The sequence below is a fragment of the Atractosteus spatula genome, chromosome 1 (genome assembly GCF_055471065.1).
Source record: "Atractosteus spatula isolate fAtrSpa1 chromosome 1, fAtrSpa1.hap1, whole genome shotgun sequence".
In the NCBI taxonomy this organism is placed as follows: Eukaryota; Metazoa; Chordata; class Actinopteri; order Semionotiformes; family Lepisosteidae; genus Atractosteus; species Atractosteus spatula.
Genome location: NC_142706.1, coordinates 9949285 through 9975345, shown reverse-complemented (window position 1 = coordinate 9975345; position 26061 = coordinate 9949285). Strand labels below are relative to the sequence as shown.

At 37.3% G+C, this 26061-nt stretch overlaps 1 protein-coding gene across 2 annotated transcripts; it reads right to left on the bottom strand.

Moving 5' to 3' along the window:
- Nucleotides 1-729: 729 nt before the first annotated feature.
- On the bottom strand, nt 730-25747 carry hgsnat (heparan-alpha-glucosaminide N-acetyltransferase). 2 transcript variants are annotated; one of them, XM_088915819.1, is made up of 18 exons: nt 25522-25747; nt 22076-22194; nt 20074-20210; nt 18428-18549; nt 18122-18191; nt 17402-17471; nt 16204-16301; nt 15665-15741; nt 15161-15191; nt 14630-14790; nt 9596-9711; nt 8928-9049; nt 7553-7679; nt 7013-7099; nt 5511-5588; nt 4532-4602; nt 3482-3594; nt 730-2212 (listed from the first exon to the last, which is right to left on the bottom strand). In XM_088915819.1, the coding sequence occupies exons 1-18, from the start codon at nt 25745-25747 to the stop codon at nt 2031-2033; spliced, it is 2007 nt and encodes a 668-aa protein (XP_088771945.1). In that variant the 3' UTR covers nt 730-2030. The 2 variants fall into 2 exon arrangements, with proteins under 2 accessions (XP_088771945.1, XP_088771954.1); XM_088915828.1 differs by lacking the exons at nt 730-2212; nt 3482-3594 and adding an exon at nt 3822-3930 and having other exon boundaries at nt 25522-25726.
- Nucleotides 25748-26061: the final 314 nt, after the last annotated feature.

Sequence of the window (26061 nt, the reverse complement as noted above, 5' to 3'; positions counted from 1 at the left end):
TATAAATCTGTCAGCTGCTTTTTCCCATTATATTCCATTTGGGCAGCCTTTCAGCTAGTCAGGCTGGAAGCAGATTTCAGCTGATATACCCATCTCCTAGAGGGTTGGTTCATACAGTAATCATACCAGCTCACCAGTTAAATAAGACACTTATTCATTATACCAGTTTAATAAGAGACTTCCCCATTTAGAAACATTTCAAAACCTCGAAACATCAACAGATTGATTTCACCTGATTTACAGGATATGGACTGTAAAAAGAAATGCAAGAATAACATGACCAGAAGTCCTCATTATAGTGATCCCCAGGTGAAACAGGTTTTCATTAGAATTCTGAAGGGGCAATATACAGTATATCTCCTAGTTTAGCAGGGGTTTCAAGTGTTTTATATGCTCATCTGTCATTGCTAGTTTGCAGCAGCAAATGTGAAACATGCTTGCTGTTTTCACAAATAATCATCATTTTGAAAATGAGTGAAAATCTTATTTTTACATCATTTTCCAACAACCTTTTGTTAAAAGAAAGGCATCTCTTCTGCAGAGGAGACCATGGAAAAGTTAAAGGATGACAGGCCTGGCTCTCATCATCAGCATTTTTACATTAAAGAACTTAATTGTAGAAAATTCATGTTTTATAGCAAAATAGACACTTGCCCAATACTTATATATATATATGTGCCCTGCTTAACATTGAGTGCCAAATAAAGAAACAAAACTCATTTACAAAGTATTTCATTGACAAGCGTATTTTATTGTTCATGTTTTTATAGAAGAAATCGATCTTTTATCTCCTTTTTAATATCAGTTTTTTTGGTGCTTTCTGTGCCATAGTTTTAAAAAAATAAGCAAAAATACATTTCCAAATTAATGAACGTGAGAAAATATAATGAATGGACTAAGAACAATATGCGTTTTCAGTTTAAAATGTTATCATACATTATCTCATTTTGAATTATTATTATTTGTTAATTAATGTTGTCATTAGAGGATATGCACAGAATTTAATTTCAGCTGTCTTTAGAGTTCAAGTATATTGAAATTGCACATATTCAAATTACTTTTCCAATCCATAGTGTATTATTGAGTTTACACATTAACCATGTTTGTCCTCATACAATTTACTTTCACATATTCAATGCCAAATGAAAGCTGTATTGCATTAAAATCTTGTATGGTAAACTTCACCAAGTAACACATTTTAAAACTATCACTCTTAAATGAAACATTGAAATAAAGATGACTATTAACTTAGTAACAGTTTTTTAAAAGATTAGTATAAGCAAAAGGATATTTTATTTTCTATCATAGCTCATTGTATGCTTTACACCTTTACACTAGAACTGTGTGTACTATTAGTGCAGTTTAATAAATAGAAAACCCGGCACAGTATAAAAAATAAAACTTTTGATTTTTAGAAATAGTTTCAGCCACAGTTAATTTATAAAATTGAAGCTGAAGTCCCGTAAACTGTTAGGTTCTATGGTTTCATCTTGGCCCTTACTCTGTTCTAGGATTTCCCAGCTTTGGGATATGGGTAGACCTTTCAAATAAAAAGTACACCAGATCTTACATGTTTCTTTTTCTAGAACACACATACACGGGGACACGATTCTTGGCTCCCAATCTCCTTCTCCAAAGTCCTCCCAATCCCAGTGATGCTCAAGAGCACAAGGCCGAGATCTGGGTTGTTCAGCCACTGTTCTCCTTTGGGCAGCAAAACTTTCAGAACGGAATATCATACACAAATGCACAAAAAAGGCAAATATAACTATGTGCCATGTGCTACAGAACACTTCCTTGTGATTTAAAAATTTCAGTTTGAAAGATCTACAAAAATACAAACTTTCAGCTGTACATTTTAAACAATGGCCTCACATTTCAGGCTATGTTCCACATGATATGGTGTCTTTTTCTATCAAATTAAGATAAAGACAGTGAGTTTTTATATCTTGAGCCAGATCACTGCTTCCCAGTCAATGTTCCCAGAATGGCTGGGCTGACAAAGCCCAAAAGTCTTTCAGTATCCATGATTAAATCTTCCAGAAGATTTTCTTCCTGTAGAGCAGGTAGGAGATGAGAACCCAGACAGAGGTAGCCACAAGATTCTGAGTCAGGTGCTCAGCGTGAGACTGGGTGTCTGTCATTTTCCATCTGAAGGGGAAGTAATCTGCAAATACTTCATGTCCAGCATAAATCAGGATGGAGTTCATGCCTTAAAAAAAAAGTAACAACAACCTAAATCCAAGTACTGTTCAGAAGCACATTTACCAAATGCAACACAGTGGTCCTTTCTGCACTCCACCTCAGTCAGACAAAATCTGACGTGTGGAAAAAAATAGATTATCCACAATGGTAATATACATCACCAAGATAAAAACGGCAACTTCACGTCATCAGAAATGAACATAGTAATAATATATAATAACAGCATTTCATGTGAACTAAGGAAGTGTACTAACATGTTCAGCAACAAAGACAGAAACATGTTAGAGACAGAAATGAGGAAATAACTATGAACATATTCAAAATGCTTTTGGGAACAAAATACGGTTAATTTATGTTGACAGCACTTTAAAGGTATTACACAAAGGGCTTACTTTCTCCTTGACACCTTTGGTGTAAAACATAGACTCAACACCAAACAACCAATTCATTTTATGCTGGGTATGCTTAACACAAGAAGGTTATTTTAAATTCAGGCCTATTATGTGAATAGACTTGCTTATGTCAACAAATATGCATTTCCTGCTGCTAGCCCAGACCATTTTGCTGTTATGACATTACTAGCAGTAGAACCACTTGCTAAGCACACTTGTTACTGGCATATTCAGGTCACTTAAAAGAAGTGCACTTAGAACTGTAAACAGAGCTGCCTTTTTACTCAAAGGGCCATCAGAGTGTCGAACAAGTTACTTAGCCATGTTGTGGAAGCTGATACCCCATCACCTTCTAATTTATGACTGCATGAGGTCTTTGGATCAAATAGATTTGAGCAACCAAATAAGCTAGCTGAGCCAAAAGCCCTGGGGAACTTTATGCTTTGCTGTGTTTTGTCCTGATCCAGACAGATAATTCAAACAAACAAGATGCATGATGGGTGGAAACGGTGTTATTAATGTAATTACCAATTATTTTAATTGTCTAATTGTGCTTTCCATGAAAAAAAAAATCTTACATTTTTTTCTTAGATTCAACAGTTTTGTGAAGAAATTAGGCTGACAACACTATACACTAATATTTCCATTTAATCAAAAGGTTTGCTCCACTGTGTGAAAAGGGTAAAATCCTGAGTTAGGAAATGTGTAAAGAATAATATCTAAACATTCTTGGTGGAGAAGGCCTTTAATTTATCCTGTTCTGTACAATTCACTTTTTACGTAAACATCTAGAATGTAGATGCTTGGGACAATCACAAATACTGCAGTATTTATTTAAATAAAGTCATATTATTGAAGGTATACTTCCATGGCTCACTACTTACCAGGGTAAAAGAAGGGAGCTCCAGACCACCACCTTCTCACATCTACTAAGTAGTAGATAATGAGCAGAACAACAAAGGCAAAGCAACTGAGTGTTGTGACATATGAAAAAGACCTGCAACACAGCAAATGAAGAGAAGACAGTGTATAATGGAGAGGCCAAACAAAGGGTAAGTGTTCACACTATAATGGACAAATAAAAAGACGGTCAGAAGGGCTGACTAAGTGTGACTGTCATGTGTCTCTGGAAATAAAAAAATTGAGCTAAGGTCCATATCAATCTATATCCATCCCAGGAAAAAACAAAGGGCAATCTGATGCAAATTAGGTTAGGGTTTGCAAAAAACTGTACTTGACATTTATCCGAAACCGATTCAGGAAGTCTGTGTAAGGCTGTTTCTTTATAATGATATGGCTTTGTCATTGGGTGTCCTTCAGGAAAAAGTGGTACCTGTAAAAGCAGGACAGATTGCATTTGGGTCAGTGAGGCACAGATATCCTGGGAAGTCGTATGTTTAAGCAGTATTCAAACTAAGGCAATGAGAGACAAGAAGCTCACTACAAATCACAACTGGTGGAGTAAAGAAAGCATAGCACAACACTAAGACAAAAAATAGCATGCAAGATAGTAAACTGAAGCAAAGGGGTACAATAAGTTTAGGATATACATGGGTTAAACCACCAAATAAGCATTCTAACAGGTTATCTACACCATACATTTACTGTTAATCTAATCCATATGCAGGTGCAAACAGTTTACTGTGTATTGATATCAGGAAGGTATGTATCAAAGGTAATGTGGTATGAATAGAAGAGTTCAACTTCCCACATATAAATTAGGATACTGTCTTAGGGAATAAAGAAGTTAAAGATGATATGACATTAATATTATATGACATCATACACGTATATTCACAGAAACCATATGATAAAGTCCCACCTAAAAGGTTAGTTATCATACTAAAAGCTGTAGGATTACAATCATGCATATATTCTTATTTAAAGGAAATTTCGGTAATGTAAGCCAAACAGAAGCATCTCTCGGACAGTACCATAAATTCTTGTTCACAGGAATGTACCCGTGGTCTTTTGAACACTTGGTCAAGATGGCTGAAATGATCCCCTGTAATGTAAAAAAAAAAGTGAATTAGGATCTGTACTCCTAACTAAATTTGAGTGCTTTTATAGATAAATTTAGGAAGGTTTTTAAAAACAAAATAAAGAGACTAAATTTGCAACTTCGCAGCCCTAGTGGTAAGCATGAGATTGTCTTCACAAAAAACTTAATCAAAAAGCAGTAAAAGAAAAGGATTAAAAGAAGGGTTATTAAGCAGTAAAACAGAATTCTTGGAGACCTTCTCGAAATGATTTTGGCTCCTGTTCTCGCGGATGTGCCTGAGATGCTCCTTGTTTCTTTATGAACAGTTAAAACTTTTACACTTGTACTTGCATCAGACTGATTCGCAATATCTCTACTGGATCATTACCAGTCATGTGGAAAATATCCTTTGAGGAACTGTATATTTCTTCCAGAGAAGCTGGTGTTTACTTCCTGGATTACTTTGTTAATAGTACCAGTTTCACAAACACTGATCTTACACACCAGTACTGTGCTAGGTAAAATGTGAAGGTGGGCTGCAGTCTGTCAAAAATAGGTCTTCATTAACTAAACCTTTGATTCCTACATGTACAGTATGTGAAAGTCCCACCTAAGTGTTCAACGTATATTTAAAATCCTACTGAGTATGTACTGCCAGTGCCAATGTAGAATATCAATATTACACTGTATTAGGTAAAAATTTTTACATTGTATTCTTTTGTAATGCACAACTTGTTTCCACAGCTATTTCACAACACTGCATACGTGTTTGTGCTACCACTGAACAACTCTGAGAAGAAAAGCAATGCCATAATAAATCTCTAGCAACAGTTTAGGCTTGTTTGGCAGAGAAGCAAACCTCTCTACCTTACAGTTCAATAGGAAGTGATGTCAAAAATATTTTCAATTTTCAACATGGCGCTACTACTCACCAGCACAAAGCTCCACATAAGAAATCTGGCCATGACTGTCATGTGGAGGTCCTTGTAATGCAGAAGGATCTTTCCAGCCTATAGAAATAAAATGTAATGTTTGAGTAATATCTCCAACAAGGTCTTCTGTCATGTTACCTCCATCCCAGAACTTCATTCACATTAAAAAATACTTAAAAAAAGAGAAAAGGACTTCAGTTAATTAGGCAATGAGTGGAAAGTTGTAGAATTCCTGAACATAGCACAATCCTTTCTTGGTGAGAACAAAAAGAGTTTTTGTTATAAGCAGAGAATTTATCGATCAGGCTCAGAATCTTTCATAAGAAGCTGGAATGCATTTTATGCTGTGTGACTAAAATATGAAGAGAGCTCTTTATTTTTATTAAGCCTACATAAGATCAGAGATATTGTATTTCTTTATTCAACATATACACATAAATATGAATACTCTATGGAGACATACTACAATTAGGTAGGTTGTATGTATATGAACATAACAGTCATGTTATCTTGTGAGAGGTAAATGGTGATCAAAACCTCAATTCTATAACAAAGTTCAGTGTCTAATTATTCTGTCAAATACCTTTCAAGGCTCAGCTGAGGAGGACGCATGACTGGACTAGGATACAAAAAGATTCAGAGACTTTTTACAGCAAATATTTTACCATTAATAGAAATAGCGAATTGCCACGGTGTAGGAGAGGGGAAAAAAATCAATCAGGCCAAATTCAGTTCCACTGTACGTTCAGACAGGGATATAGTTTGAAATTTTAGTTTTCATTAAATAGACAATTGTGAACTCCTCTTGGTCCATCAATATTTGGAACAGGAGAAGATCTGGTTTAAAGATTAGAAAGGACAGAATAAACACCTGAGATGGGGACTCCACAGAACCTCCTAGTATCTTGCCAAGCACGCAGGGTTCTGTATGTTACAGACGTTTAGTGTTGAAATTGAAAGACTTCTTTCTGAGTCTTCCTATTTGAAAAATCGGCTTATTAAATGTCTGATACGAGCTGACCCCGAATAAAACAGTGAGCCTTGTAGGGTATCTCAGATCCTCTCCTTATGTTTCAATAGTGCTGAAAATGTAATCCTGTTTTTTCCATTGTCCAGTTTTTTTAACTTAAATATTTACTTAAATACCCAACTAGAATTTTACTTTTACTTAAATATTTACTTAAAACTTCGAGACAGGAAGACAAAAGTTAAGAGAGTGACTGGAAGAGTGGCTTTTCACTACGTAGCATGACAATGGCCTAAAGTAAATAGCCAATACCATCAAGGAACCTGTCAGGAGACTGATGATGGGCTTTGACTGTGTACAAATTCAATTTGAAAATACCATAAATATATTACACTCACTGAAAAACTCCCTTGCATGATAACAAAACTTAAGCTTTGGTGCTAGACAATACAACTCAGATAGAGAAACAAAAGGAGATGAGACAGCAAACACGAAAAATTATACAAACTCTTTACAGGAGTCACAAAAGACTGACCTGCAGTCCTAAAAAGGCCATCACAATTGAACTAATGGTCCCTAGTATCCCCTCTGGATCATATGGCACTCTGGACTGGTAGAGGACCTGGACAAGCATACAGGAGTGCACAAATGTGTTTACATATAAATACTGTTAGGGCTAAATATACAGAAAAATGTTATCACTACTGTATTTTTATATGGGCAAAGCAAACAACAGCAATTAAGTCAATGATGCCAGTGAGGACGTCACTTTGAAACACTTCTGATTCAGAAGACTTAAGTTTATCTATTAGAGATGATCACACTTAGCCTTAATCATTTCTCACTGTATACATGGAACATGTTATACCGTGTAATAAAAGCATGAGTTACAGTACTTATGCTTGGTACCACAAAGTCTAAACAAACATATGAATTAAAGACTGAGTAGACCCATTTCTAGGAAGTCAAGGCTGCTTTCAGTGTTATGTGCTCAGTTGACAAATGTATACGTCTCGCAATCTTCCTAGGCAGAAAGACAATTTCAGGTCACAGACAGCCCTCTTCATTTACTTACATGAGAAGATGGGTTCTGATAAATGTGATTTTCGCCTAAGAGCAAGTGATCGATGTATCCTGCTGCCCCTCCTGTGCAATTTGGATACTGACCAAAGTCTCCTATTCCTCCTGGTCCCAGGTAGCCACTATAAATAAAATGCAAGAGGAGAAAAAATATTTTTTACTCAAGGTGGAGGAAGAACACACAGGTGCTTCAAAGTCAAATTCTGCAGACAAAATGTTTCATCATTTTACAAATTATGCCATATGCTAGCAGAATTTGTATACATGTTAAGCCTTGTGTTGCACAAGTAATCATCAACACAATATTTACATAATAAAAATAATAGTTCATCACCATCACTTGTATTGCACATAGCTTGTAATATGTAGATACACAAATAATGGAGAAATGGCTAAAGATGTGACCTGACGCACAATGGAGGGAAACATAAGCACAGCAGCAGTAACACGGGCAAATTAAGAATTTCTCTCTCTGGCAGCAGACTCTGAAATGAGGGAGACAGTAACACAAATTGGCCACTTGAAAAGAATTGGATTTCCCATGTTCCTCCTTTATTTAAAGAGGAACGCTGCTATTTCAGGTGGGAATTACTAAACAGAGATACTCCATTTAGTTGTTTTTAGAATTGCTCTAGGAATAGCTGGATATATAGATCACACAAACATATAGTATATAAACTAATTTTTCTTTATTTCTTTATAGGGGAACTGCAACACTTTTTATATATCTGGGTCAGAAAGAATCAGCATTGAAAAATGCATTACAAACCACAATCAAAGTAAAATGTACACACTACCTTGTAAAACCCCCAATTCACGGCACAAAATAGCTTAATTTCCAGGTACGCACAGCGCCATATTGTGGGATTTAGAACAAGTCAACAAAATGTCTGGTTATGTAATGCAGCCTTATTACATTGTAAACAATTGTGAATACATCCATCAAATACTACTTGTTGACACTGCATGCAGATCACGTTGGAACATATCTGTTGGAAAGCAACTTATTTGCTTGAACATCGCGTTACATTAGTCATTACCGTGACTAGTGAGCAGAAAGGGCCACATCACATCGCAACTTGTGGGAACTCAAATGCGAGTTTGCGACAACATGGAGACTTTACAGTACACAAGGTTCATGATTTGGTGCTTAATTTGAAGTTTGTAAAATTTGTCTATAAAGTCAATTAATTTATTTTGTCACCGTGATTCAATAACCGGTCTGAGAAATTGGGACTGCAGTTCCACTTTAATCCTCTTGATCATTTTTATTATTTATTGTGGCAAGACATCAGAGATGGTGAGAACTCCCACTATCAGTTCAGGTTAAACTGTCATTGTACAGGGGTATCTGTGCCTGTGGTACTCACAGTGGGCAGTTTGGGACTGGGAGCAGGAAAGTGAGACAGAGCCAGACAGCCTCCAGGACAATGACACATAGCCAGGCTGGCCAATAAAGCACCAGCTCTTGGACAGGGAACCACCAGACATCCTGAGAACGAGAGAAAACACATTCAAATTCATCTGCTGTACATTACTGACAAAATGAAGCTTGCACCCCAGCTCACTGTTACAAAGTTCAATCCCAGAATGCAGTGGCATGAAGAATCACCCAGAAGTGGAATGGAGACTGTGAGAAAAGGAGCATTAGCCAGCTAAAAGTAATTTCGATAAACAGTGAGACTCAAATCCAGCTGTACAAAATGCAAAGAAATATACATTAAGCTTTTGTAGAGATTCAAACTATGTGACAGTGAAATGGATAATAATATAGAAATATTACAAGCACAACATCTTCTTGAACAAAAAAGATTATAATTTTCCCACCAGCAGCTCTGATCCTCTGGCTACAAGATCTTTTGATTTAGTGCACAGCTGAATATGTGCTTTCTATACGTTATAAATGTATAAACTGAAAAGTAAATAATTTCTATAATTTTCAGACATCCTTATCAATGTTTAAGAGTGTAAAAGTCACATGTGCAATGTTCCATACAGCACTGTATAATTATATTGATGAAAAAGACTAGTCACTTGCCGTAGGGATGTTCTCTACTTTGGGCTTGGCAAACATTATCTCCAGAACAGCCACTATCAAGTAGGTGAAGGCCAGTCGCTGCAGGACTCCTGGTATTCGGAGAGAGTCTATGGAAACTGAAAGGAGGAGCACAGAAATAGGCTTAGAGCTAAATATAGCAGGCACGGAGAGTGAGAGGTGTACATAAATTGTCAAAACGGTTCACTCAAAAAAAACAAAACAGTGGTATGCTCTTAGCAATGAAATTCCAGAAAAGTCAATATGCTAACTCCAACTCTAAACATTAGGAAATCATATGGAAATCTTGCATCGGCTATGGACAGTGTTAAAAGATCTCAGACAGAGCTGGACTTTACCCACGCACTCCTGGATTACATGACAAAACAAATACCTGAACTTAAAGGTATAGTGCAACACCTAAAGAACAAAGTAGATTCTGTTACCACAGAAAACAACACATTGTAAGGGAAAGTTCTCAACTTGGAAATGCAGCAGTATAGGAAGTTCTTCTGGCATTTAAGGAAATATCAGGTAAGATTCATCAATGATAAACTGCACACTGGAGGCCAGGAGGGTGAGGGGTGAAACCAAACTGGTGGCGAAACTGAGCGTTTCCCCTGTAAACTTGGGGCTCTGCCTACAGAGTACACCAGAGGAAGAGTCCTGGACCTTCACAAGTAAGAACTGTTTCTATAGTTCTTTAATGTGTTTAGAGCTTATCCTCCTGCACCTATAGTGATTTGTTAAAGTAAATAGAAAAGTTAAAAAACTCCCGTCCCAATACAATTCACAATTCTTTCAAAATAAAAAGGTTCAAAACTATAGATTAGTTTAAATGAGCCCAGAGGGTAGAATAGAATTGACTTTTTTACATAAAATACTCACATTTTCAGTCATGTAATTTCCATGCTTTTGGAGAGCAGGGTATGATTATTCCGTGCTCACAAAGGAAAACCAATAGCAGTTTTTTCGGTGTGAATCTACACTGTTCCCTCAGGAGACAAAAAAAAAACTAGGTATTTCTGCAAGAGCATTGAAAAGATAACCGATCAAAGTGAGGAATTTTTACCTCAGAAAAGGTGTGAGTGGAAACAATTGTTATAGTTAAGCTCTATACAGATGCAGCCATTCAAAATGCGCGGGCGATACCGCATTATTTTCCGGTATGCTGTACGCAGTCTACCGCAAGCTACCGGTAAATACCGCGAGTTACCGGTAAATACCGCTAGCAAAATAATAGTATCCGGAATTTCCGCAAGGTGGAGCTAATAAAGCTCAACCTCTCATGTTTGAGCTGTAGCCATCAAAGTCTTTAACGAAGATATTAATAATAGTATTAATAATAAATGACCTTGGACAAGCTGTAAACTCAAAGTATTGCCCTGGTCCACATTCTTTTTTTCATTGACCGTCTTTGTAAAAGTAACGCCACAGCATTTCGCAATCACGCATTTTTTTCCAATCATGCAAAGTACAGTGATTCACCATGCCTTTCACATGCTCATAAAAGAGATTGATTTAGGGACATAAACATATTACCGTATGCAAACTGTACTGTATACAGTATGTATATGTATATTTAATGTCTTAACTGTGCCCGTTTAAGTATTGAATATTCATATCTAATTTTACCACTGAAGGGAAATCTTAGTAGCTGAGCATAAAAACAATAGGAGCATACTGCAACGCGTGTGAAGGCCATAAACGATATTAATTTTGGAACATAAACATACAGTATATGGCTGGTCTCGGTACTTTAAAGAAAACATACACGAAACATGGTTTCATTATGACCAGAATCTTGAGATATTTTTAACTTGATTTACAGTATTTGAGAGGTATGTCTTAACACCGATACTACAGTGCTTAAGTACTACTCACGTATATGTTTCTAGGTTTATATTATGCATTTCATACGGTCAAATTACTTTTGAGCAACTAATAAGAAGCGCGAAACGGTATGCGTTTTACTTTCGTTTCGTGCTGGGACCCGTGGATTGATTAGAGATATCAAGTACATACAAGTCATTTTTTAAATGTTGTAGTTCGTCTTGAAAAAATGTTACGAGTACATCATCTATCAACAATTACACAGGTTCTGTTTCCATATTGCGGATTTTGGTTACGTAATATTATTTTCTAGATTTCACGTTGTGAATATATGATTTGGGCAAACAGAGCCGCAAAGAAGTACATTATGGGTTGTTGTTTTTTTTTGCAGTTTTATCTAGAACAAGCGATGCTTAAACCTTTGTCTGATTCTTGTGAAACTATCCACACGACAGTTACAGTACCTAGGAGTTGACTTCAGTGATGTCACTGATGGGATGTTTCTAAAAATCCATCCTCTGTAAAACGTCTTCTCTAGTTGTCCTGCATATGTATTCGCTAATGAAGCTGTGTGTTCTGAGCCTGGATCTCTACATTTCTGTATGAACCACCTTAGAGGGCTAAAGACAGCTTGTGTTTAAATTGAGTGTAAGGCAATTTATGCTTCTAAAGTCATGGTCAGCATTTTTGTACTGTGCTGTAAACTTGTTCTGTGCCTAGTCACATTATTTTATAGCGTTTTCATAGCGTTATCAAATCTGGTGGCGCTGTGTTAGTTTCCTGACTCCCATGTCACATGGTCTGTGATTGTAACCTGTAATACCGGTTTAATTCGTCACAGCCAGCACTCCGGTTGTAAAGTAGAAGCAGGCGAGATTTCCAGCGAAAAACACCTCCCCCTTCTTCAGGTGTGAGGGTCTTCTGCTCAGAATGAAACGCTAAAATGTAATGTAGGCTCTGAATGGGTTCTGACTTGCTTTAACAAAATATGTTTACAAATCCTTTCACCTGGCATTTTCGTAGTTAGAAATTATGGAACGCTCTGTTAAAAGCAAGGGAGTTTTTATGTCCGTTGCAGTTCTTTTGCAACATGAATATAATTATATCGTTATTAATTTCTTGAGATACGCGATTCCATATTATATTCCCTTTTAATCAAATTCTAAAAGTATGCTTGTTGACTCCGGTATCGCGTTAGTTAAAGACTTCGATGCTTAAAATGTTTAGGAGAAATGGAATACTGGTGTGTATGTTTTCTTTAAAGTACCGAGACCAGCCATATACTGTATGTTTAAGTTCCAAAATTAATATCGTTTATGGACTTCACACGCGTTGCAGTATGCTCCTATTCTTTTTATGCTCAGGCACTAAGTAAAAGGAGATGCTTCATATTGCTTGACTAATTTTAAAAACTAAGTTAGAAATGCAGACGCTCCCTCGGTGCGCTGCTCTGGTGCGCCGGCTCTTACACAGTGCCTGTCTGCCGTAAGCGTTACAATATACATACCCAACACTGCTTGTACCCATCTGTCATGCAAATAAAACACCTTGAATTGAATTGAATTGAGGGGAGAGGGGGGAATACTAAAGGCAATACTGGCTCAATACCCTCGATGGGCTTTGACGTGCTAATGCGTTGGTTTAACAGTCCGGGTGTGGCAGGCTTCCAATGTCAACTCGACTCGATTGGAAGACAATGAACGTATTTTGTGATATTTAGAAATATAAATTTGTTTGGTGCGAGTGAGGTTTTATTTAATCTCTGACCAAGGGAAACGTTTCATTTTTTCAAAGAAATGTTTGTTAAAAAATAAAGTCATAGTTCTATGGGATTCAATCACAGACCATGTGACAAGGGAGTCAGGAAACTACTCTAACACACAGCGCCACCGGATTTAATAACGCAATAAAAACGCTATAAAATAATGTGACTAGGCACAGAAAAAGTTTACAGCACAGTACAATAATAAATGCTGACCATGACTTTAGAAGCATAAATTACCTTACACTCAATTTAAACACAAGCTGTCTTTCTGTATGAACCTCTAAGCTGGTTCATACAGAAAATGTAGAAATGCATTAGCCTGATTATGATTAAAAAACACATAATTAAACACGCGTTTGCGATTTAAATCAGAACACGATTTAAATCAATATAAATGTTTATATTGTAACGCATACTGTCCAGCCTCCATTTCTCTATAAAAATTTACTCTGTTGCACACACACACACAATAGAAGGAGGAACCGCTGTCAGAAGGGAAGATATGTTCAAAATATCGCAAATATCGTTCATGTTGCGATATTTTGAAATATAAAAGTCAATTTATTGTCCATAATATCGCTATTCTATTTTTTCGAAGAAATGTTTGTTAAAAGAAAAGTCCGGCACCAGCTGGATTCGATCACACAACCTCCCAGTTGCTAGTCACGCACCTAGACCAGTCGGCTAGAAGACAGCTCGCATGAACAGGCAGGCGAAAAAGCCCTACACAGCCCTGTCGCAGCACACGAATACCGTTATTAAATTCTTTAGATACGCGATTCCATATTATATTCCCTTTTAATCAAATTCTAAAAGTATGCTTGTTGACTCCGGTATCATGTTAGTTAAAGACTTCAAAGCTTAAAATGTTTAGGGAGAAATGGAATACTGGTGTGTATTTTTTTCTTTAAAGTACCAAGACCAGCTACAGTATATACTGTATGTTTATGTTCCAAAATTAATATCGTTTATGGCCTTCACACGCGTTACAGTATGCTCCTATTCTTTTTATGCTCAGCTACTAAGATTTCCCTTCAGTGGTAAAATTCAATATCTACAACGGGCACAGCAAAGACGTTTTTACTGTAAGTCTTTCTACGACAGACCAACGGACCACGAGTGCCCCTGTCGGTCAACCAATCACGTACTGCGGTGCCACGCGTCATCTTGCGTCATACTGAGCGACGTCACCTGCGGTACGTGTCTGTGACGCGCACTTTGAATGGCTGCATCTGTATATGTTGGGTTAAGGAGAGGAGTCACTGATTTATTGTGCATTTCCTAAGTTTTTTTTCTTGTTTTTATGTACTCTTATGAATAAAAAGCGCTTTATAGCTCTTTTTTTCCAGCACCTCTAGACCTCATTATTCTTTAAGGATTTTATAAGTCAGGGTGGAGTCTAAAAAGAGCTTGTGAGGAGGACAGTATGGTGTACTCACAAGGGCCCTGGCAATAATTAGGGTTAATGACAAGGAGTCCAATAAGGAAGAGCTGCAGTGTCCTCCACAGCACCTTCTGGAAGAGCTGGAACTGAGCAGAGCCGCGACGCAGGGCAGAGCTCAGGGACAGGGTGATTGATGTGCCCATGATGAACACGAACCTGGGAAAAGAGACCGTGAATCACAGTATCACTCTGAGAATATGCACCAGCATACCCTACTAAGGAAACACGTTTCATAATTTGCACTTATTTCACCATGAAATATAAAAAAATCAATCTCTTGTGCCAAACTGAAAATAATATTTACCTCAATATGGATTTTACCATAGTGTTCTTTTTTTAAAACAACATATTTCCTTGATTAATATACAGCCTTTACTTATAAGGCGTGCAGTTTCTCCTTTCATAAACACTTGTTTCAATGATTCATCTCACCCAATTACCCAACTAGAATTTATCACAAAGAGTTTCACTTAATTTGCATTGACAAAGCAGATGAATATCAGAGACCAAGATATTCTCATCTTACCAGGGAAAGACCAAGTCTGCTACTGTTAGTCCTAGAGAAGCAAGAAAGTGTGGTTAAGACAAAGCATTTCAACATAACACTTTTAAACAAAATCGGTAAATCAGTTTAGGATATTGCCTGGTTTCCCTGGAGCACTAAGCTGCCCTTTGATATTCTCAGAGAAAGTGCCTTCAAACCAAAAAGCACTATGGAATCATTTTGTGATGTGGCAGCTTTGAAGGCAGAGTATGCTTCAGTTTGGAGAAAATCTATGTTGAAAGGTGGCGCACACAATAAATACTATCAATACTGAATGGGAGAACACAGAGATATACCAGATACCATGGCATAACCCAAATCCCCACAGCCCGCAATTAAACCATATTGTTTTTGGTGTAGAAGAAGTTTATTCTTCTGTAAATAATTAAATTACACCAACAGAGGATTTCAATTTTAAAAGGCACTACCATGAAACATTAACATCCAAACCATACTGGATGAGGTGTCAGCAGATGGCATACTTACCATTCCAGCTTTCATGCCTGAAGAACCAGTATCTTCCTCCTCCGTAGTTCACGAAGATCATGATCACAAGGGACAACCTACAGGACCAATAGTTCAGTGGCTGTAATCCACGTTATAAAACACTTACCTGCGGTACAATAAAACTGCATTTTGGAGTAAGCTGCAGTACTAGCAGCAAAATTAACAATGACTTTACCATTGCACCTGAAGAGCAGAACAACTGTATCATTATATAAAAGCACTGCACCTTGGTGTCACAGGAGACTACATATTGTTTTTCAAAAATGTGCAAAATTGACAATGACAAATGACAAAAAATTGACAATGAGAACAAAAGAAACATTTAAGGAAGCAGGTAAACACTCAGTGAACTTTGTACTTTGCCACACTCCAACCTACAGGACTGACACTGCTAGGCTTGCCCAGTTCGGGCTGGGTCTTCTGGGGTATCAGACAGCAAAGAGAATGGACCCACTGCTTCATAATTGTGTTGTTGTGGAGAACCCACAGCTCTGGGGCGAGAAATATGAATGTCATACCCTCGGAAAGTGTCCAGAGATCGCAGTCTGGTACTGGAGGTTACTGGGCCAGATGCATCGGCAGAGTATTCCACTGTTCTGCTAGGGGACCCTAGCTCCTGGAACAGAGATCAGATTGAGTACTGTGGAGCATCTCCGTGGATCTACATGAACATGGAAAAGCCACCTCAATAATGAAGACAGGTGTGTCTTTCAATTCAATTCAAAGCATCCATTTTCTAACCCTCTTTATCCAGTTTAGGGTCGAGGGGGATGCCAGAGCCCAAGGCAGGATACCCCCTGGATGGGACACCAGTACTTTACAATGCACACACAGACCCAAAGGCACACGCACCCATACAAGGGCAAATTTTTACTGAGGACAATTAACCTATCAATATGTGTTTGGACTGAGCACCCCGAGGAAACCCACATGAACATGGGGAGATCATGCAACTCCAAGCAGATAGTACTCTAGAAATTGAACCCAGGGCCACAGTGCTACAAGGCAACAACGCTAACCACTGTGCCACCATGCTGCCCTTGTGTCTTTCCCTTCAATTAAAAAATGTGAAACTCTTAAAAGAGATTTGGAGTTTTCTGTCTAACATGTATCTATCCCTTTTCAAATGATACAGCATTGAAAAAATAACAAGAATTGTGTACTTTACACTTTCAAGTTTTAAAAGGGAATGAATGAAATAGAAAATCTTATGCAGAGGCAACTCTCCAATTCTGTATTTTTCATTTTTGAAACACAACATCTTGGTCACAACCCAAATTGGAATCATATCCCAAATTCCTTGAATTTTAAACTACAACACACAAATAATATATATATATAACAAATTCCACCAAAAAATGTGAGTGAAGCCTAAGCTATCCAGGATTGCACGAGAACATAAAACTCCCCACTGATAGCTGGTGTGTGGTGAGCATACTGGCACTCTTTGGCTGACGTTAGGTTGCATCATCCAGGTGGGGGGCTACACATTGGTAGTAGTGGAGGGGAGGCCTTATTACCTGTAAAGCTTTTTGAGAGGAGTAACCACAGAAGTGCTATATAAGTGTAAGGAATTCTTACTATATCCATTTCATAATTTGAATGTGCTGATGTATAAGTATTAATTATTATTATAATAAAACACTGCTATAAAAAGCTGTAAACCCAACAGCTTTAAAATGTTCTTTTTATGAAAGGATGAAGCCATTAACTTACAGAATTGATCAGTCTCTCAGTCTCCATGGTACTTCCCATCCTGGACACAAGGTTTCTCACAAAATCCAAACTGAGGATAAAATGGAAATCAGCAACACAAATAAAAAAAAAATTCTCTTTACCTCTTACACTGCTATCTAACCCTTCTCTGGTTAAAATGAGGCCTCTCACTGATATCACATTGCAAACATCCAGGATGATGACAAGTACTAGTAAATCATTTTTCTTTAAAGCTATTTAGTTGTTCATTTTAACCTCACAACTTAAAATAATAAAGGAAGTAAGCTGACATCTATAACCCCTGCATGGGAAAGATCAAGATAACATACTGGGCATTACCTGTATATAAAATATTACAAAAAATTACATTTAAAACATTGTTCCAACAGAAATATTCATTTTAATTGAATTCAAGTTTAATTTTACTAACAGAAAATATTTAAAGAACAATTAAGTGTTAGCACATCACAAGATCATACAGTAATGATGCACCAGAATCATTAAAATATTAGTAGACCTACAACCATACTGTATGTGCTTGGCAGAGGTGAGGGGTTGTAACATCATGTCATGCTGTACCTACCGTAAAAAAATAATTTATACTAAAGTAAAGTGAAATTTAAAAATGTGTAAAATTCCAGTTATGTCAGGTTCAATGAGTTTGACACTTCATGCACATTATTTGTGTGCATTTATAAAAGTGGAAGTAAATTCCCTTACCCCATGAGGAAGCTTCCAATGGCTACAAGAATAGCTAATCCAGTATACACCAGGAAGGCAACCAGAATGGCTGAAGGAAAAGAAGATAAATAATGTGCGACTGTTCACACAAAAGTGAATGACAGTACAAAACCAAATGTTAAGTCATATGATGTTCAATAGAGACTGCTACATTTTTCAGTCCATTTGGCATTTTTAAAACCTTGATGGTAGTAAGTCAGACAATAAACATAATATATGACATTATCAAAAGGAAATAATTTAAAAGAGACGCTTTTAAAGAATTTCTACAGAATCAAAACTCACGCAAGCTGCTGTTCACAGGCTCCTTATCTGTAACAATGGCACAGGTGATGTGCCCGGATGTGTCATTGAGATTTTTTATCCACAAGGAGTAATTTCCATGCTCTCCAAAGCTAAAGTGAACACTGAAAACAACAATAATAGAAATACTGTTTCACTCCAGAAAATATAAAAATATTATTCTCGCACACAATGAGCAAAGTGGAGTTCAAACCATGTTATTTTAACCCATTTTCTATTTTTAAGTGCAAAAGATTGTTAATTCTTTCATGTCATGTCCTATAAACTGATCACGGAATTGAATTTACTTATTGCAGAGGTTTTAAGTCACCTTGCAAAACATCTACACTTATTATTTTAATTTATTTAAAATCAGATCAAATTCTTCATCTTACTTCATTGAGAAATCACACAGGTCTGTCCCTCTGGTAAGACTGATATCCACACTTTGTCCCTACATGTGATCCTTGCTACATGAGCATTCAATATTGGTTTTTGTGTCCATTGTTGGCTTGTAACAAACTCTAGTTTACAGTTCAACAGTTGTCATCTGAGTGCAATGCCTTCTAAAGCAGAACAACCATTCCATCCAGGTCAAGAGAATGAAAACCACTTTTTTCTTAGGGGTGGAAGAGTTAGGAAAAAACCAACTCCTTGGGTCTCTGCCATCTAGGACAGACCCAGAATTAAAAAAAAACAGGACTTCTGGCTTTTGGCTGCCATTCTGTGAACCTGGTCACGTGATGAACAATTAATGTATACATAGCTTCTAAAAATCTATGTCCTGCAGGAAAGTGATAGCACTGATGAATCATGTTACAACCTCAGTTAAGTATTTGGTCACAATTTACCAAAATTGTGCTATCTAGACAAGGACGTTTTCAAAGCTTTTCACTGCAAGGTAAAACCTGTCCATTTTCTATAACCGCATTATCCTTAGACAGTTTGGCTGTACTGAAACCCAGGAGATACCTCAAAAAAATTCATACTTTTAACAGAAATATAATTTTGTAAAATGAGAGAATGTTTGTGTCAGAAAATATAGGTCACATCTTGCACATTAAGAAGTCATTTTAAAAAGTTGGATGTAAAACATTTGAAATAATTTTCCAATGTATTCTCAAATCTATTTGGACAACAAAAGACTTTGACCTGTTGTTTTTTGTGGAAAGGAAATCTTACATGAGGATATGCTTTTGCTTTCAGACCAAATAGCTTGATGGTAATGCTTAGTGATATCATCTCTTAGTACTTTGGTCCACTATACTAACCTATAGGAGTCCTGAAATCAGTGCATTTTTGTTCAAATACTGACAAACACCTTGTTGTTAGTTTAAAAATTGTGCTACTAACTGTGTGGCTATGCCTGGCAGCCTTTTCCCCGATGTTTTCTCAATATATTGTATCAGTTATGGCTTTAGCATGTTTCTTGGTACCTTCACTGGATTACTGCAAGGAATGTACATAATGAAGGAGTCCCAGTGCTAACGGTATACTGAGAAAACGCCTTACCCTTACATCAGCAACTTCACATACTGTACGCCCAGCTGTGACCCCACAAAGTGTTTTGATTCCAACCATGATATCTCTGACATCGAAACTGGATATTTACATACAGTATAGGTACAAAGTCTCTCCTGAGCCCCCACCTGCACAGCTCGGTGTTTGAGATGGTACTGTTGGCCTGCAGAAACAGGGGATGCTGTGTGCTCACAACAAACATTGCTGAGCTGGGCAGACCAGGCCCTTGACTCGCTGGTACTGTCCCCAAGATCTGGAATAGGCACTGTGCCACAGAGGGACAGAAAATAAGGAAAAGGAAACAAGGATGAGAATTCCTGCTGTTATAAATTCACTTTATTTAGTCCGAGGTCACCTGTAAATTCTAGTATACCATAAAATGTTCCATTAGCCTGAAAAAAAAACAACCAGTTTGCACCAACAAATAAACAAAAGACCAGGTTTCTAAATATGTTTCAAAGATATTTGAAAATGTCAGTCACACTGTTACATATATAGTAGCTTTACAAAATACTGTACTGGAATATAAGGATATCAGATGAGGCAGTGTCCAACTGGCAGGTGCCAATAATAGAAATTGTGCACTGAGCACAATCTGAATAATCATACAGCAATGTCTGTATGAATATTGCTTTATCTTAAGTGAATATTGTTACATGCAAAAAAAAAATCTAAAATCCAAATGCAAAGTTTTTAAAAACTGTAAGTTAGTCTAAAACATGCTTCTAATGACTTTTCACTTTCTAAGTGGGGGCTTAAGATGTGGAAAATCTGCAAAGGCTTCACCATGCACTCTGCTGAGGCTTTCTAACAAAGCTGAACTGACTGCCCATTCTTGTGCTGTAGGTACGTGCAGGTTGATAGTTGCATGTAGAACATGACAACCTTGTCATCGCCTGAGGGCATTTCGCTGCTCCTGGAACATGATTAACAGCTTCACAGTCACCTGGTGCAGATTCACTCCTACCCACTGCTAAGGCTAAAGCCCTTTTTAAAATCATCAAATAAGCCCCTGCCTTTCTCTGAACAACTGGTCAGTCACAGCAAGCCTTCAGTCTTTGCTGCCTCCAAGGCAAATAGCCAAACCAACTGTGGTTTTTGCTGGCAAACTAGAATAGGGACTCAAAACGTTGGCTGTAACTAAGCAGATCATCAAACTGTAAAGCCATGATCCACAAAGTCTCACTGTATTCTTAAATCACTGCATATTAAACTAAGTAGCTGGAAGTCAATAGATTTTTATGGCTATTTCCGTTTGTCATTTTAATTTTAAGCCAATTATGCATAGCTCACTTTCATATGTACTTCAGCAATAAATAACACGATTCCTCACTAAAGAAATGTTGGCAAGAAGATTTGAGGTTCGTCTTCTGTTACACATACAGTATCTGTATCTGCTACAAGTCTTGAAATAATCAATCACAAGGGATACAAATTGTCATCATCCCGGACAATCCATAGACAAAGCCGTGCCAAAGCAGAACCGATGATCAAGGTTTTAAAAGTCCAAATTATAGAGTTGTAGGTTAATTTAATGAGAAGGAAAACACTTCTTAATTCTGAAACTGTCACTGCAATTACCTAACCTGGAATTTTCTTGCACACAGTCTGGAGCAGGCCAGTAAACCACTTTATGCAAGGATAATTAAAGTGAATTGTTTTCCAAAAGCACATTATATAAAGATTGTGTAAGACAAGAACCTCGTATGGCAACTGCAATCAACAATAATGTCCTGGCGTAGGTAAGCAGGGAATATTCTGGTATTTTTCCACGGGATGTACTCATGTTACTTTGGTAAACTTTCCCCCAAAGAATTACATGTCGGATACAGATGTTTCAAAATAATCCCTGCCTATATATTAATAATTAATCTAATAATGTGCATTGTTTTGTGGCGTTTCTCTTCCTACTACAACTGCACAGCAATGCATTTACTAAAACAAAATATGTGCAATACATCAACTATCAATACAGTATGAGCGATATATTGATAAAAAACAAGCAGCAATGTGTCCACGTAAATCTGCCATTTATGAGGAAATAAATATAGAGCAGTATACGCAGTGTCATGGCCATCTGTTAATGTGACACTGCAATATCTACAGAGATTACTGTCTAACTCCTCTCACCTGATAGCAGTGGTCAGAGAGAAATGACAGTGTCAGAGACTCATTCAGCAGCTCATTGTGAACCATCAAGGACGCCTCATCCATCTTCAATGCAGTGATTCTCCGGTGGGGGTGAGAAACTGGAAGGAAGATGCAATCAAAAACCAACCATGTATAAGCTTTCTTATCAAACTGCCTTTCGCCAAAAGTTTCAAGCTCTTATGTTCTCACTTTTCAGAGAAAGAGATCTTATATGGTTCATAAAAAACTCTCCTCTTGAATAAAAGATCATACAAAAGGACAATTAAGTATTACCCATGTTAAAGCATATGGTTCCCTGAAGAGAGAGAGAGAATTCCCACATACATACTCCCTGCATAACATAAATATACTGGTTTAAAATAAAATTATGTTTATGAACATTCATACAGAACGGATAATTAAACTTAAATTATTCAAGCTTGTGTCCTTGAGTTGACAAACAGTGTACTGGAGCTTAATTTGATTTCCAGACAACACTGAAAGAATTCTCAATCTTGTCAAAATCTTCAAGCTCTTCCAACACTAGTTCTGATCACGGGTTTCGCACTGTTAGGTTTTGTGTCGCTGCTGGCCTGCCTTCTCCCCCCTTTGTCTCTGCATCACAACGGCACTTCTGTAACAGACTGCTTCTGGTGTTCCAGCCTAGTTACACACACAGGCGTCACATGCCTTTATGTAGCTCTGCAAGCAAGGCAACGTCCCTGATTAGTTCAATGTCTTAAAAAGCCTTGTGTGAGAAAATGTGGCAGTGGAGAAGCTACAGTAGCCTAGAATCTGACTTGACAGGGGATGTGAACGAGTTCTAATTTAAAAAAAAAGTATAAATCTTTTAACTATCTGCTCCTTCTATTTGGAGACATAAAGAGGAACAATCTTTAAATATTTTAAGAAATTAAAATGTAATATTTTATTTGAAAAATTAGGTCCATTAGGTCCATTGCTGAAACATAATTTTATACCAGTAATTCAGCAAAAATCCCTCAGAGCTGAACCCTCATTGGTGATAGGATGGCAGCAGAAAATGATAAAGGCTTGTTTTGTTAAATGATAGACTTTAAATAACACATTCACTACATGTGATAAACCAGTCAGTCAATTCCATTCCTAGAGGTTCGGAGTCCTGTATGTTCTAACAGACACTTTTAGAAGTAGCAATTGAGTAACATTTAAAAAAGAAAACATGATAAGTATATAAGAATGGTAACAAACAAGATAAGACCATTCACGCTATTGAGCTTGCTTGGTTGCCAAGGATCACATCCAGCCACAACCTTTGCGTAAATAAGTGTCGTCTGTTCTCATTGTTCAAAACACGTTTACATAGTTTCCAGGTCTCACTATTGCACTATAGTTTTTACAATATTTTTGGCTTATGTCTTCTGCCTTTAACTACATATCCTAACATTCTATTTTCATTTTTTATTACTGTTGTGACCCTACCATGTGCAGAGATTCAAAATTATGACTATAGACAACAAACATAAACAAGACTTCACAGTTAGGCATTTCCCGTTTAATATTTTAAAAAGTAGCCTATGTTTTTGCTATCTGAATGTCATACTCTAGACTTGTTTACTTGAAATGGCATCTGCCAGGTGTTTGCCCATTCATGAATTGTCTAAATCTTTTTGAATTGCCTTTGCACCTTCTACCATGTTTGCTAATCTTCCATGGGTAGTTTACAAACTATTATAGGATCTATATCACTGTTCTAACTTAGGAAAAGCAGTGGTACCACAGAGTTCTCTGTTAGGACAAGTCATTGCAATCACAAAGAAATTCCATGGTAGCATGGTGGTTAGCAATGTTTCCTCTCAGTGCTGGGGCCCTGGGTTCAATTCTGGAGCTTGGGTGCTGTTTGGAGTTTGTATATTGTCGCTACGTTCACATGGGTTTCCTCCAGGTGCTCTGGTTTCTGTCCACAGCCCAAAGACATACTGGTAGGTTAACTGGATTTTGCAAACACTCACTCTTATGTGACTGTGTGCAAGTCTGTGTGTGTTTGTGCCCTGAGATGGGCTAGTTTCCCGTCCATGGTGTACCCCAACTTGTGCCCATTACTTGTAGACATCCCCGGAAATCAGTGTCTCCTCCCTGACTCCCCCAAGTGATCCATAATTTCCCAGAAATCATCCCCCCCAGCCTGCTCCCAATTTTTTTCTCAAATCTGCAAAAGAAGCCACAACTCAAATGGACTGGTGACTTATAGTATTTATTGTGTATTGCATATATACACGTCCCCCCTGGACCGCAAGTTTTCACGGGAGGGATGAACCCCTTCCCTGAAATCAATTTTTCCAAAGTTGGGATGTCTGTACTTGCAATATAGAATCTGCCCCCCCCCCCCCCCCAGCTCTGAAATGGAAGCAGCTATAAAATGGGAATGAACCAAAAGTGGAATAAAAACCTATAGAGTATTTTGGTGACTAGACCTGTCTACCTATGGTTTAAACTATATTACACAAACTATAAAAAAGTTTAGATAAATGCATGAACGTTTAATTAAATCAGCTTCTACATACATAATGTACTACAATACATAATGTAAACATAATGTACTGAAACCCTCCATTTCCAATTAGAAAACATAAAATATAATTATGATTCAACTGTATTTGACAACAACAGGCCTATTTGTTTAATTTTAACAATAATCTGTGTAGTTAATTAAAAAAAATGTTCATCTTGGCAAGCGGTAGTGGTACTTTTAAAGATCTGTGAAATAACTTAAGTAAGATACAGAACCTGAATGTACAAATTTTTTAAACGTCACCAGAGACGTAAATACAATTAACCAATACTTATGCCTAAAAATGTGCAAATACACGGTAATTCCCAAGGGGAATTATTCTTTTCAACCCTTCTGTCTGCTTAAAATATAATGAGAAAAACGAGGTTAATGAAGTAAATGCATCTCAAATCATATAATCAATATTCCATGTGATACAAGGGATACAGTTTATATCAGTTTACTTTTTCATTTTACCATTTTTGTTTTGTTTTAGGTCAGTTCTAATCTGCAATGGAGACGGTCAATATTCAGGGACAGAGCCTTCAGGAGATCTACCGTTCGATCGAATAAAGACGTCAGCTTTAAATCAGAACAACTCAAGTGTTCAAACTTTTATTTCTGAAATACATGTCTTTTCAGACTCATTTCTTATTTTCCAGGTCCACTACGGTAGACAAAACCTCACTGCAACTATGAAAAAAACACGATTTCTTTCGACTTAATGTAGGTAAAGATGCGGTTGTGCGTTCCACATTCTTCGAATAACTCTTAAATCACAGCCTATTTCGGCTGCCTGAGCTCTGCTGTTATGTGTCCCCCCCAATTTTCTAAAGTTCGGTAAATGCACTTTCTGGAGGTCTTGGTGTGAGTTTTGCTTGTCCTGTTAGTCTTAGCTACGGAATAAATTACTCACCATCGAGTTGGGCGGTAAGAGGAGCCACGCAGAGGGCGAGGAGCGCAGTGATTGCAGACAAAACCACCGTCCTTTGCTTATCATCAGTCGAACTGGCCATTTTTACAGATTTTATGTCTTCTCCCACACTAGCTCTACCACCCTTCAGTTTTCTTTTTTTAATATGTCTTTCGGTTTTCATGACTGACACTTCCGACCCCTCCTTTTTGTTATTTTTTGACACCATACTAGGGGGAGAGAAGAGGGACAAAGTACGATCAGATACAGAGTTTAGGCAGTGATTAGGATGACTTTCCTGATATTCCCGTTTATGCTGTTTCAAACAAATTATATTTTAGCCCACGTTTGGCTTTATGTAAAAACTAAAACCCACTTGCACGATGACAGTAGCCTGGTTTATCCAACCAAAGGAATGGAAGATATCACGTAGTGAACCGTTGGTTTAATTATCAAACACTTATATCCCATAGTGTGGCAAATGTGAATTATTTTTAAAACGTGTACTTTGAATTAGTCTGAACTGTGGACTGAAAAAGCGAC

Excerpts from the sequence above, each read along its gene's own strand:
- hgsnat (XM_088915819.1), bottom strand. The coding sequence starts at position 25,747 with ATGGTGTCAAAAAATAACAAAAAGGAGGGGTCGGAAGTGTCAGTCATG. Across the intron at positions 22,195-25,521 it reads TCTTACCGCCCAACTCGATG|TTTCTCACCCCCACCGGAGA; the intron begins GTGAGTAATTTA and ends TCTTCCTTCCAG. Across the intron at positions 18,550-20,073 it reads TCAAACACCGAGCTGTGCAG|TGTTCACTTTAGCTTTGGAG; the intron begins GTGGGGGCTCAG and ends TGTTGTTTTCAG.